The 13254-nt window shown below is 44.9% G+C and overlaps 1 protein-coding gene across 1 annotated transcript; it reads right to left on the bottom strand.

Moving 5' to 3' along the window:
* Positions 1–7227: 7227 nt before the first annotated feature.
* On the bottom strand, positions 7228–9031 carry GARIN4 (golgi associated RAB2 interactor family member 4). Its single transcript, XM_060285614.1, has 2 exons — positions 8001–9031; positions 7228–7963 (listed from the first exon to the last, which is right to left on the bottom strand). The coding sequence occupies exons 1-2, from the start codon at positions 9029–9031 to the stop codon at positions 7228–7230; spliced, it is 1767 nt and encodes a 588-aa protein (XP_060141597.1).
* Between the last annotated feature and the right edge of the window lie 4223 nt (positions 9032–13254).

The following is a 13254-nucleotide window of genomic DNA, read 5'->3' as shown; positions in this document are numbered from 1 at the left end:
GAAGAAGGGGAAGAGAATTAATAAAATACTGAACGATTGTGACAAGTTCACCAAGATGTAGCTGATTAGTTACTACTTGAATAAGCCACACAAATCCAATTCAAGTTTTCCTTTATTTTTCTAAGAAGGGATCCCAGTGAAATGAGTCCCATGTTCAGTAACTCCGTGTTCAATGGCTTAGTCTTTAAAAACTGTTATGTTGCTGGAAGAAGAAATATTCCCCATCAGTCCTAATTGATGTTTAGCTATCACGCACATTTGAAATAAATTTATTACTTTGCCTGATCTCAGTGTAATACATTCCAAAGGGGCAAAGAGCACACGAAAAGTTATGGAGTCTCCATCTTCTACACTAAAGTGTGCAATAAATTACATATTATTTGGCCGTGAAATTCACAAGCCATAGAAACCACGCCATTAGCAATGTATACAGTGGTAAACAGCAGGTAATGAGAATGATATAAAACAAAACAGACTGTGTATGTTGGCACTGCTGCCAATAAAGCAATCATTAAATGCATTCATATGCATCTACGCTAGGTAAGCTCTTTAGGGCAATTGCTATGAGTTCTACATACCTGTCAGGATATTACATATAGCCCAGTTTCTATGGCGTTTATTCATAGACTCTGAGAAAGGGTTACTCTGGGTAAATCCAGACCTTTTCTCAATATAGAATTTGGTCAACATGCATTCTGAACAGCAAAATTTCACAGTATTTTCCTACACTAATTGCCACCTCAGCAAATGCAGGATTAAGTATAATGGATTATAAGAAGTTAGAAAGGAAAGATGGAAGAAAAGAAGGAAGGCAGAAAAAAGGTGGGTATGGAGTACTTCAACATTTACGTAGAGTGGACCTAAAACTAAACTGAGGTTTCCCTGAGCTATTAGCATACGCTATAGAAACTTAAATGAAAAAATAAAAAAAACCAGCAAGGGAAACTCAAAGATTCTTTGTTTTTTCACTTTACTGCATATACACGTCCATCTTAAACAATCTATATGCTTATATCCGATAAGAGAGCATTGTTTTGCAAGGCTATTTGGGTTCTATCAGCATGTAAAGGTCGGACAACTCAACTTTAGCAGAGTCAGCCTTCAGGTGAATAATTGCTTCTCTCAGGTTGTGAGCATTTGAATTTTCCAGAAATGTTTCCCAAAACATGAAAATTAAAAGAGTCCTAGGACAGCGTCCTTTAGAAGTTTTATAGTATCAAGGTTTTTGGAGGAAGAGTATCCTTGTCGATTATCAACACAATGATTCCAAGCAGGTCAATTTATGCTGAGAATATTATATAACAGAACCCACTTCACCCCCATTATACTGACAATGATCTTCCTTACTTCAACCTTGTGCTTCTTAGTAAAGTTGGAAATACTGAGCCAAGAACAGACAGTGACAATGCCAGAGACTCAGATGTACCTATAGGTGCCTTCAGACAACATCAGCCACCCAGGCTAAAGTCCTGGTTTAAAACATCCCAACATGAATGAATCTCAAAAACCATGTGCTGAGCAAGTGAAGCCAGATCAAAAGGGCACCTACTGTATTATTCAACTTACATGAAATTCTAAACTGGGCAAAAGTCATCTCTAAAGATAAAAAACAGATCCGCGCGGTTGCCTTGGGGTGGGAGACGGGGATACTTTTGCAAAAGCCTAGGAGGAAACTTTCTAGGGTTTTAGAATTGTTATCTATCTTTATGGGGGTGGTAGTTATACAAATGTATACATTAATTACAAGTCACTGAACCGTTGACTAAAAATGTCTGCATTTTATTGTATGTAAATGATACCTTAATAAGGTTGATTACAAAATGAACCAAAAACATAACAAAGCAGAAGAAAAACCTCTCAAGACCTCAAAGGAAATACACTGTTTTCTTCCAGGGTACCAGATTTGAAATGAGGCATTGGTCTGTTCTACCCTCAGATTATCCCTAGGATTATCTAGTCTATTTTAAAGCACTAGAGTCCCCTATCAGGAAAACTCACCCCATGTTTAATTATTTTGATTTCTTCTCTGCCTCTTCTCCCAACACAGTGAAGTCATTTACGGAAGAAAAACCAGCTTTTTCCAACTTTGCATCATCACATATTCTTTCCAAAGCTATTATTTATGGAATAAAATTTGGCTACACTTTGTAAAAATCTAGCTTTTTGAGCCTTACAAACCTTAACAGTTAACCTATTGCCTCCACTGGAATTTGGAAAAAAAATTATTTTGAAAATGAGTAGTTGAGATTTGACATTTTTGTTTTTTGTGATTTTCTCTTCCCCTAAGAGAGAAGTGAGTAGGAATGAGAAACACATACATAAAGAAAAAACAAATTATCTTGCTGCCTTTGCTTGGTTATAATTTATAGGAGGCCCTTTTCAGCAATAATCTATTATCTGAAGCAATAAAATATAATCTCCATGAAGGCCAGGCCAGGATATTTGTCTCTTTTTCAGCAGATTGCAATACGAACCACATTCATGGATATGCTTCTTGATGATCTTTGTAATACTGTAACAGTTGACCATTTCCTCATGCCTCTTCATCTTAACTTAAACCTGGTTTTTCACTAATGACCTCACATTTCCTTCTCTAACACTTGGTTGTGGGCCTCTTTTCCAACTCCAACTCCAACTCGCATTTCACTCTGGAACCAAAGGAAGACTCACACCTTCCTCCTTTTTAATGATACCTCAAGGTCATTACCATATTGTGATCACCCTGAAGAATAGCCAGACAATTGTTATTTCAGAGCCATCTGACAATTTGTAGCTCTAAAAATTAACTAAGGACCACATTTGTCAAAAATATCCTAGTTTAAGATTTTGGTAATACAGCAACAGTAATTCCGAAGTCATTTATGACAATCAGTGTGGGAAGCACCCTCCTTCGGGAAGATCCTTTGCCATACAATACTCTTTCCCTGTCAGGTAATAAGGAAGCATGGCCGTGGAAAGTAACCTTTTCTGTAAAGAAATACTTGGCTTTGAGAAGGCTTGAAGTTCATACATTTTTCTTGAATTAGATTCCCCATTAATTACTTTATCCACAAACAGGTAATTATCAGAGTTATGTAAGCAATTAAGGAGATGCTACTCCACATTCTTTCAGCTTGTTGACCTTTCTCATTTTATTCCATGTGGCTATCTGAAACATCAATGATTTACATGCCTTTCTTTTTTTTTTAAAAACAGATTTCTGTGTGTGTGTGTCCCCATGATGAAAACATCATTAAAATAAAATATCATGAATAGACTCTTAAGAAGCAGAGTCTACTTAAAGTCCTGGAAAATGTGAAAGCACTAATATTGATGGACAACTCTACACTCTGAAGGTTACTGCAAATTTTGTTGATCTCTCTTTTGTCTAGGAGTTTTTCAGATTTTCTACCATGATCATTTGTTAGTTTTATAATTACATAATAAAGGCATTACATCATACAATCTTTTGTTATCTATTGCAGTTTTAAAACTATTCCTTTCCTTGTCCTCAGCAGATATGTCATAGATTATTAGTACACAAGCAAAGACTTTCAACGTAACAGTACTTTATAGTGAGAAGAACTATACTGAGCTATCTCTATCCTAAGACAATGCACTAGAAAAGCACTAGGAATTCTTAAGCACTAGGAATACAGAGACGACCAAGGGGCAAGTTCCTTGCCTTCAAGTATACATAATCATTATAGCAAATGCTTAAATAGCACTTAGTACGTAACTCACCACAGCAGTCTTATTATCCTCCTTTTTAATAGGTGAGCAGAGGAAGCCACAGGGAAGTCATAGGGTAAAGCCAGAATTTGAACCTCAGTAGACTAGTACACTCTCCACGGCTTTAACTACTGCGTTAAAAAAATATATATATATAAAGTTATATATATATATGTAACTCCAAGTATTCCAAAGTTACAGAACACTTATCTACCAAAACTCAAAAAGGAGCACACAAACTTGCATAGAAAATAAACATGTAAAAGTTCACAAATTAACCACAATATAACCTGCTCCACATAATATACTGACTGCAGTGTCCTGGGCCTCTCCCATCCTTAGGTAGCCGGAAAGTACAACAAAATAATACTTTTCATCTTTGGAAGCCACACCATCTCTCATACCAACCAACCAATTACTTCCTTAGAGAGAATAGGAAATTAACCTGAATATCATAAAATTATATATATATAGCATTACTGATGTAGAATCTTTGTTTAAAGACAATAACTTCAATAGCAGAGGGAACTTTACCATTGCAGGCTTCAGATAACCTCTATATTTCCCAGATTTCATGCTAAATCATAAAATGCCATATTGTGTCTGAAGCTATTTTTTCAATAGTCCATTTTCTTCAATGGACTAGCAAAGCAGTAAATACTGAGGAACATTTTGGCTCCCATATCCTAAAGCCATTCTGATTATGCCTGGGTGATCATGGGGGACGTCATCGGAACTACCAGAGGACTGGCTGAAATACCAGTGTTCTGGCCAGCTAACAAATTAGAAATTATACAGAATCCAATTTTATTTTTTTGTTATGTAATTCCTATGAGGCTTTTGGGATGTCAATGTAAAGTCCTTTCATGTGTAATCTTTATCCAGTAGATAGGGAACAATGCCAATCCCCGTCATAAGTACTTTCACAACCTGACACTGAAAATCCACTGTAGGGCATAGGACCTGCAAATAGGATGTGAATTACACACATCCACTCATTCAGACAATCCACAAATATTCATTTTTAAGTCTACTATATGCCAATAATGTACCGGCCTCTCAGACGCTAAACCATGCTCAATGCTGAAAGAGACATACTCAGTTCTGGCCCTCCTGGAACTTATTACCTACAGAAGTGCCTTCGTTGTAAATGGTCAGGTCTCAGCCAATGCTATTATCATCAGCAGGTGACCAAATGATAGAGCTTGCTCTCTAAACAAGCTGCACACTCTGCTTTCAACATTTTTGCTTTCCTTCAAGGCACATAATCCAGTGGTCAATTTCTCCCAGTTAGTGAGGTTTGGGGAAAATTTACCCAGTGAAGAATTCCTTGTGGCCTCACTCTTTCCTCACACTCCCCTCTGTGCTCTTGAGCTAAAGAGACCTGGATTAAAGTCACTTGCTCTAACCTTATTATTTTAAAATAGGGCTGCTCCTGCTTTGAGGATTTCCACTGGACCAACAAGGTAGCAAAGCAGCACTGTATCAGCAGCAGGTAAATTTCAAAATGACAACTCTAAAAATATCCAAGGAAGTTCTAAGTGGTGGTCTAAGGAAGTTGCAACTTCTTCCTCATTTGCAAAGGGCTGAGGAGGACCCGCCTCCTAGAGCCGCTGGGTGGGCTGAATGACATCGGTGTGTTCGAGCTGCTGGCACCTAATGAGCAGTGAATAACCCAATCTTCCTTCCTTTGGTGAGCCTGTTCCTGGAGGTACACAGGATGTGAGACAAAGACCCCACCAGCTAGGAGCTTCCACCCCACAGTCTCGCCCAAACAGGGCAATGGCAGAAGGTCTGAGACTGGACCCGGCTGTGGGCGTTGGGTTCAGGAGGTGAGGCTGCTGGTCCAAGGGATGGGTACCCAGTGTGTGAGCTCTGCAGCTGGGTGACTAAAGCCTGCTCCGTGCCAGCTGGGCTTGAATGAGAGCTAATGGCCTGCTAATAGTTTTCAGGGCTTTGCCTTGAGGTGTGGAGAGCTGTGTGACTCACTGAGAGTCCTGTGACTCACTGCTGTGCCAGCCGGGGCGACTGGAGGCTCTTCCATCCACCACCGTCTGCTCTCAGCGCCTTTTTTTTTGCCGTACGCGGGCTTCTCACTGTTGTGGCCTCTCCCGTTGCAGAGCACAGGCTCCAGACGTGCAGGCTCCGGACGCAAGGCTCAGCGGCCATGGCTCACGGGCCCAGCCTCTCCGCGGCATGTGGGATCTTCCCGGACCGGAGCACGAACCCACGTCCCTGCATCGGCTGGTGGACTCTCAACCGCTGCGCCACCAGGTAAGCCCAACTATATACTTTTAAGTATATTTTTATCATGAAAAAGGGAGAAAAATCATTATATCCCACCTGAATGGCTAAAAGGAAAGAGCTAAACAGTATCAAATGTTGGCAAGGATGTGGAAGAACCAGGACTTTAATACATTCCTGGTGGGAATTATTGTTTCCACAGTCATTTTGGAGGGAAAGTAGCTTGGCAGTATAATCAGAAGCTGAGCATATGCATATATTCAATTCCATTCCTATGTATATGCCGAGCAGAAGTTTATGTATATTTTTACCAACAGATCTGTATATAAATGTTCATAGTAGCACTATTTTTAATAGCCCAAAACTGATAATAACTGAAATCAATAACAAAATAAGTTGTAGTATCATCACACACTGGAATACTGTATAGCAGTGAAAATAAATGGACGATCGCCAGGAAAGTCATGCACAGACCTCATAAATATAATGTTAAGGGAAAGAAACCAGAGTCAAAGAGTACATACTACGTGATTCCAGTATGTAAAGTTGAAAAGCAAACAACATTCATCTATGGTGTTGGAAGCTAGGGTGGTGGTTACCCTTGAGTGACTGCAAGGGGGCACTTCCAGAGTTGCAGTGATGTTCTGATTCTTCGCCAGGTGCTAGTTTCGTGGGGTTGCTTATCTTGTGAAATGTCATCGAGTGGTATGCTTACGATGGCACACTAGCTAATACTTGCTGTTCTGATTGCGAGCTAATACCTGGGCAGGGAACGGCTAAGTCTAGATGAGAGTGCTTGCGGTTCTGATTGCTAGCTAATACTTATTTCTGTCCACTGAATAGCCCGAGGGGACATGAGTCCTGTTCTTGCTTTGTTTACAGACCTTCCTGGGGAATAAGCGTTTATAAAAAGCATAGGGGGATAGTGAAGGAGAGCTTCCCAGACCATAGTCTGACTTTGAGCCATGGCCCTGGGGGGCAAAGCCAGAAAGGAGTGGAGGCCAGATGCAGCACTGCCGTTGGCTCCGAGCATGTGTGTGAGATGGGGCTGCCCTTGACTGGACACTGGGTGTCAGACTGTGGCACAGCTGACATCACAGAATCCACTGTGAGGCTACAGCTGGGCTTTGGGACCTAGAAATTCAGACAAAACACTGCATGCATTCTCAGATTGTTTGTTTTTTATTGAAATTGCAGTGAGGAAGCTGAAATGGGCTCTCCAGGGGTATTTCCCTGAGCCCTGGTCCCCTTTGCAGCTCCCAGCTCTAGGTCCTATTGATGGGCTTCAGCGGTCACTGGCTCCATGGTGTCAGATGTCACACCTCCAGTGATCTCCAGCCCCTGGCCACTCTCTGCTGTCTCTACGACGGCCTCCATTCGGGTCCCTTCCACTGGCTTCGCCAGGATGCTCACATATTTATCGCGTGAGGAGGCCACTGTCTTTGTAGTGAGACTGGCTCTGACGTTCCTGAAGAAAGAGCTGATCCTGCTGAGTCTCTCGGTGGTGGGACCTGAACTCGCTGTAGATAAGCTCCTGCCCGATTTGTGCGAGGTCCTGGACTCGTTGGTGATGGGAGCACGGCTGATGCCTTTGTGAGCAGTGCCCTGCTCGCTGCCCCCCGGGCTGCCGTGGCCTTTGTCCTTTTGGTCATCTCTAGTGGCTCTGCAGCCGCCTGAGCACGGGCCAGCTGCTTTCTGGATGGTCTTGTTCCCTGCTGCCTTGTGGTGGCTTTCCACTGAACTGCAGAGCGAGGGGCTCGTAAGAGCTCTGTCCTCTCCCCAGTGCTCCCTTTTCTCCCTTCTTCCCTTGCGGGCCTGGGACACCCTCTGTGAGCTGCCATCCTGTTCACTCACTTTGCCTTCCTGTGGCAAGGTTGAGACGAGGGTCCCCTCGTCCTCCTCGTCGGCTCTTCCTTCAGCAGTCTTGCTGGTGGGTTCTGCTCCGACCACAGTCACGCCGGCCTCTGGGGAGAGGCTGGTGGACGTGCTGGAAGCATACCCTGAATAGCTCGCGGCACCTGCCAAGCATACCCTGAATTGTTCGCAGCACCGTTTTCCTGCTCCTCAGGGATATTCTGGCAGTGCCCCCAGTGGCTGTGCTGGTTTTGCTTCCTCCTGGACCATTGCTGGCTGTGGCTGCTGTGGCCGTGCTCTGCTCTTCAGGGGCAGGAGACTTGATCACTGCCACGCTCAAAGCACCCGCTGCGGTGCCTCCTGCCACCCCTGCTGTCTCCACCTTTGTCATTGCCCGCGATGCTGACGCTTTGTCAAGCACTGTAGGTTTTGCTTTTGCAGTGGCCACATCGGGCATGGTATCGGGCTTGTGGGAGTCCAGTTGGATCCCCTCCCCACCAGCAAAAGCTGCGGACGTGGCCCCGGCCAGCTCAGAGCACGTGTGGAGGCTGCAGATGCTCACGTGGTCCTGATCCCACTTTCCTTGGAAATCCTCCACCGCCGGGCTCCTGCCGTCGTCGTCCTCCTCGAACACAGGCATGCAGATCATGTCCCAGGCTGGAACGGCGTAGGTGCAGCTGAGACCCTCCACTGGTGGTCGCAGGAGGTAAATCAGCTCTTCCCAAGAGGTGAAGAGGTCTTCCTGCGCGTCCAGAGGGGCACACAGCTGCAGGTACCAGGAGCGGCCCGTGGCAAACCTCACGCGCAGCTGTTGTTTCTCACCATTGTGAGTGGAGATGCTCACGAGTGTCAAGGGCAGGAGCCTGGTGAGCTCTAAGGTCTTTGCAGCCTCGTGGCTCTTGCCCTTGGCGGCCTGGCTGTGCTCAGCGTGCTCTTCATAGCCGGTGGCCCATCGGGCCAGCAGCATGGTGTCTGGGAGTAGGAGGACGGGGCTGCTGGATGTGATGCCCACGGTCACCATGCAGACACAGTTGTGCACGTCAATCAGGTCACCCCTCTTCGTGATCTGGATAAAGTCGCTCTCGAATACCGGTGCGTCCTTGAATATGTGGTATTCGCCCTTGCGCAGTTGCTGCTGCAGCTTCCCCGTGGTGGTGTTGAACAGGCCCACCCCGGTGCTGCTCTGGGCCATGTGATACGGGAGCAGAGAGTCCCCACTCATGGCTGCCTTTGATCACGACAGGCAGCGCGGTTAAGGTGGGCCCCTGGCTCTTCCCTCCCTCGGCCTCACTGGCAGAAGAGCGAGCTGCGGTGCTCTTTCGTCACACACAGGCAGCCCTATGGCAGGTCTTCCAAGCCCGCCCCACAGGCCCCACCTTTGCCTCAGGGTCTCCCAGAGGCAGGGGCGTGGGTAGGGGCACAGATGAGCACAGTGGGGACGCTGTAGGGCGCCTGGACCCCAGGCTGAATCTCTTCAAGTGTGTAGAGAGGTATGGTAGGCTCCCCCTCTGCCTCCCCTCACTTCTGCTTCTGGGTTTTTATCTCCCCAAGAGGCTGTGGTGAACTTCAGTCCTAGTGAGAGAAGTGACCACTTTCTCAGCCTAACCCCCTGGCACAGCCTGTTTATCCTCTGGTGCCCTTTGTGACCTATCACTGTCGCATAGCCCTTTGCCTCATTGTGACCTATCGCTGTCACATAGCCCTTTGCCTCATCCCCCAGCTGTCCCCTCAGGGCAGGGCCCCCATCCTCTCCCAAAGGAGGGGGGGGAGGACATGTCCTCCCGCTGAGGACAGGCCCATCCTGCCAGGGACTCAGGTGCTTACCGAAATAAAAATGTCTTCAACTGGGAAAGTTTTGTGTGGGTCCTTTTTCTTTTCCTCCCCCAAATTCAGCTACTGGATGAAATCTATAGGAATGTAAGATGATGGGATAAATTTGAACCATTTAAGCTCATGGTTTAATTGTATCGAATAACGTAGAGTTGGCAGTTGCGATCCTTAGTCTGTCCTCTCATAAAATCTCAGTAAACGTTGACGACGGTGATTTTTAATAATCACATTAAAAATTGCTTCTCCTAGGCACCATGCTGCATTCTTCACATATGGTGGTAAGAATGCACTGAGTTTGGTACTGTTAACTACTGTTCCCAGTTTATAGGTGAAGAAATTGAGGTTGTATCTCCTGTTTAAATTCCCAGAGCTAATGGTAGCAGAGGCACTATTTGAATGTAGGTCTACCTGATTCTAAAGCCGGTGTTCTGAACCACTACAGTACTTAGCCTCACAAAGAAAGCTTGGCCCAGCCAGACGTTTTCAAACTGGACTGATTTAACTACCTTTAAGAAGACCTATTTGGTGCATTATTAGAAGTTGCGTAATTAATTTTATGTGTGTATATATGTTATGGAGAGAACCCAAGACAGCAGTTGGGCTGACGTGGGGATTAAATTATCCAGGGGAGCACTCAGATCCTCCCTTCCTTTATGCTTGTGCAACAGCCTGTGTGTGGAAACCTAGTTATTCTTATGACATGTCCTCCCCCAGTGAAATGGGGGGTGAGTAGCCTGAGATGTAAGCTTTGATTCCAAGAGCCTGCCAGATGCCGTCCTGTAGTAACCTCCCTACCAGGCAGAAGTGGTTTGGAAGCCTTGACGCCTGTGGGGAGCATGTACCATTAGACATCCCGCCTCATTGCCACTCCCACAGAGCTAGTCAGAGAACAAGTGATTTCTGAATTGTGACTTGAAAGTTCTGAGAAAGGCCCTTGCTGCCAACTCTCTTATCTCCAGTTTGATGTTATGCTTGAAATCCCAGCATAGCGATTCATTCCTTGAGGATAAAGGCCATCTTTCTGTTAAAATACACACACCTGTCCCTCAACAGATGCCTGGATAAGCAAAATGTGGTCCCTCCATACAGTGGAATATTATTCGGCCATAAAAAGGAATGAAGTACTGATATATGTCACAACATGGGTGAACTTTGAAAACATTATACTCAGTGAAAGAAGCCACATATTGTATGATTCTATTTATAGGAAATAGCCATAAGAGGCAAATCCATAGAGACAGATATTAGATTAGTGGTTGCCTAGGGCTGGAGGGAGCAGAGAATGGGGAGTACAGGATGGTGATGAAAAATTCTGGAACTACATATTGGTGATGGTTACACAATATTGTGAATGCACTGAATGCCACTGAATTGTACACTCTAAAATTACAGTGGTGAATTTTATCACAAGCATACACACACACACACACACACACACACACACACACACACTCCTGCTCAGAACCTTTATAGTTAAAAAACATAGCTTCCAGCTTTAGAGAGGTCACCTGTGTGACCTTGGACATTCTACCTAGCTCTCCCCTTCATCTATAAATTGGGGATAATAACAGTTGCCGGTGAGGATTAAATGAGATAATGCATGTAAAGTATTGAGTATATTGTCTCACTCAATAAATGTCAGCTATTATTGGCATTAGTTTCAACTGGCCCTTTAAGCTTCAGTGTGAATTCCTTCCTGACAGCAGTTTTCGGTAAGACAAATAGAGAAGCTTCTGGGGTTAGAGCCACCATGAGAACTCAGAAGGATCCTTATTGGACAAACCCGGCCTCCTCTGAGGTTTTTTCTCAGGCAAATCCATGAAAACACTACTCCACGGAGAAACTGCTTGAACACAACCAAAGAGTATGGGATGCAGAAGAGAGGAAAAGCTTGGTATGGGTTTGGGTTTCAGGGATTCTTTAAAGCCCGTGGGAGAAATTCAGATAAAGATGGAAAAGAGCATTTTAGCTCCTGGCAGAAAGTGGAAGTTTCAACTCCAGAACTCCTGTCGTGGGCCAGAACCCTTTACAGCTCTTTATTCTGAAGTAGGTGTCAGGCCAGATCTCAGGGAAAGGCCAGGGGACAGGATGAGGGCGGGAGACAGGAGGGAGGGTGGGCTGTCCATGCACTGCCACTGTGACATCACAACCCCAGCAGGTGGTGGCCCAAGGAAAACACCTTGTCAAGCCAGGCGTCTGACTCTGGCAGAGATCCCATCCAAGTTTATTCTTTCAGAGCCCCGGTTTCCCTCTCTGTTGAACGTGAAAGTAGATGAATGAAGCAAATTGATGGTAAATACTTATTAATCCTTTCTTTTTAAAGTATGGAAACATAAACTTGGTTACAGAAAACTATTTTTAATGCATTTGTTAAGAGAACTTACAGTTCCACTGATGATTTACATGCGTTTCCCAGATCAATGTTTCTTGCCATCGCCACTTCCCCCTTCCTCTCTAATTCGTTGTTGTCCATGGCAGCTTTAAAACTGTCTTAAGTTTCATAACGGCTGATTGGTGGCTCATCCAGAAGGTAAGTGCAAGGAAATTCATCCCCCTCCACCAAGACAAGGAAGATAGATTATCTCCTGAAAGAAGTGGTAAATGGTACTTCCCCCAGATGCTCTGTGCAGGTTAGGAACTGCCCCTGATATGTAGTTAAAGCAGCAAAATTAGGATGCCTGTGTCACAGGTGACAGTTTAAAGGAACTATACGTGAGTTCAAAGGAGCAGGCATGCTTCATGTGCATGAACGTTCAAGGAAGCGAGGATGTCTCTGAAAAGTGGCATTGGTGGCAGAGTAGCCAGTTTTTATTCCCAGCCTGTGAGTGTTACATATGTGCACAGGGAAAGAGCAAGGGACCCTGGTTCTGTTCCAGACCTAAGGAATCATATGCTCTCGAGATTCCAGAAAATTAGGTGGACTGTTTTCTTTGAATTATCACACCTATCCTGTCTAAAGTTATACTCTCTCTTCCTCCCCATCCTCACTGCCATTCTTTTCCAAATTTGAAATACCTGTTTGCAACAATGAGACACAAACCTGGACCTTATAAGAGATGTAATTCAAGTGAACACGAGGAGTTCTGTGACAGATTGTAAGGTTCAAGTTGAGCAACAGGTGTACATTTTAGGCTTTTGTGTATTCAGAGAAACTGGTAGTTGAGGTATTCAGATTTTATATCAAAATTCTATCTTTTGGGCTTCCCTGGTGGCGCAGTGGTTGAGAGTCTGCCTGCTGATGCAGGGGACGCGGGTTCGTGCCCTGGTCCGGGAATATCCCACATGCCGCAGAGCGGCTGGGCCCGTGAGCCATGGCCGCTGAGCCTGCACATCCGGAGCCTGTGCTCCACAACGGGAGAGGCCACTGCAGGGAGAGGCCCGCGTACCACACACAAAAAAATTCTATCTTTTTAAAATAAATTTATTTTATTTTATTTTTGGCTCTGTTGGGTCTTTGTTGCTCTGCACAGGCTTTCTCTAGTTGCGGCGGGCGGGGGCTACTCTTCATTGTGGTGCACAGGCTTCTCATTGCAGTGGCTTCTCTTGTTGCGGAGCACGGGCTCTAGGCACACAGGCTTCAGTACTTGTGGCACGCGGGCTCAGTAGTTGTGGCGC

This window comes from Globicephala melas, chromosome 1 (genome assembly GCF_963455315.2).
Source record: "Globicephala melas chromosome 1, mGloMel1.2, whole genome shotgun sequence".
Classification (NCBI taxonomy): domain Eukaryota; kingdom Metazoa; phylum Chordata; class Mammalia; order Artiodactyla; family Delphinidae; genus Globicephala; species Globicephala melas.
This window is presented reverse-complemented; position numbering and strand designations above follow the sequence as displayed.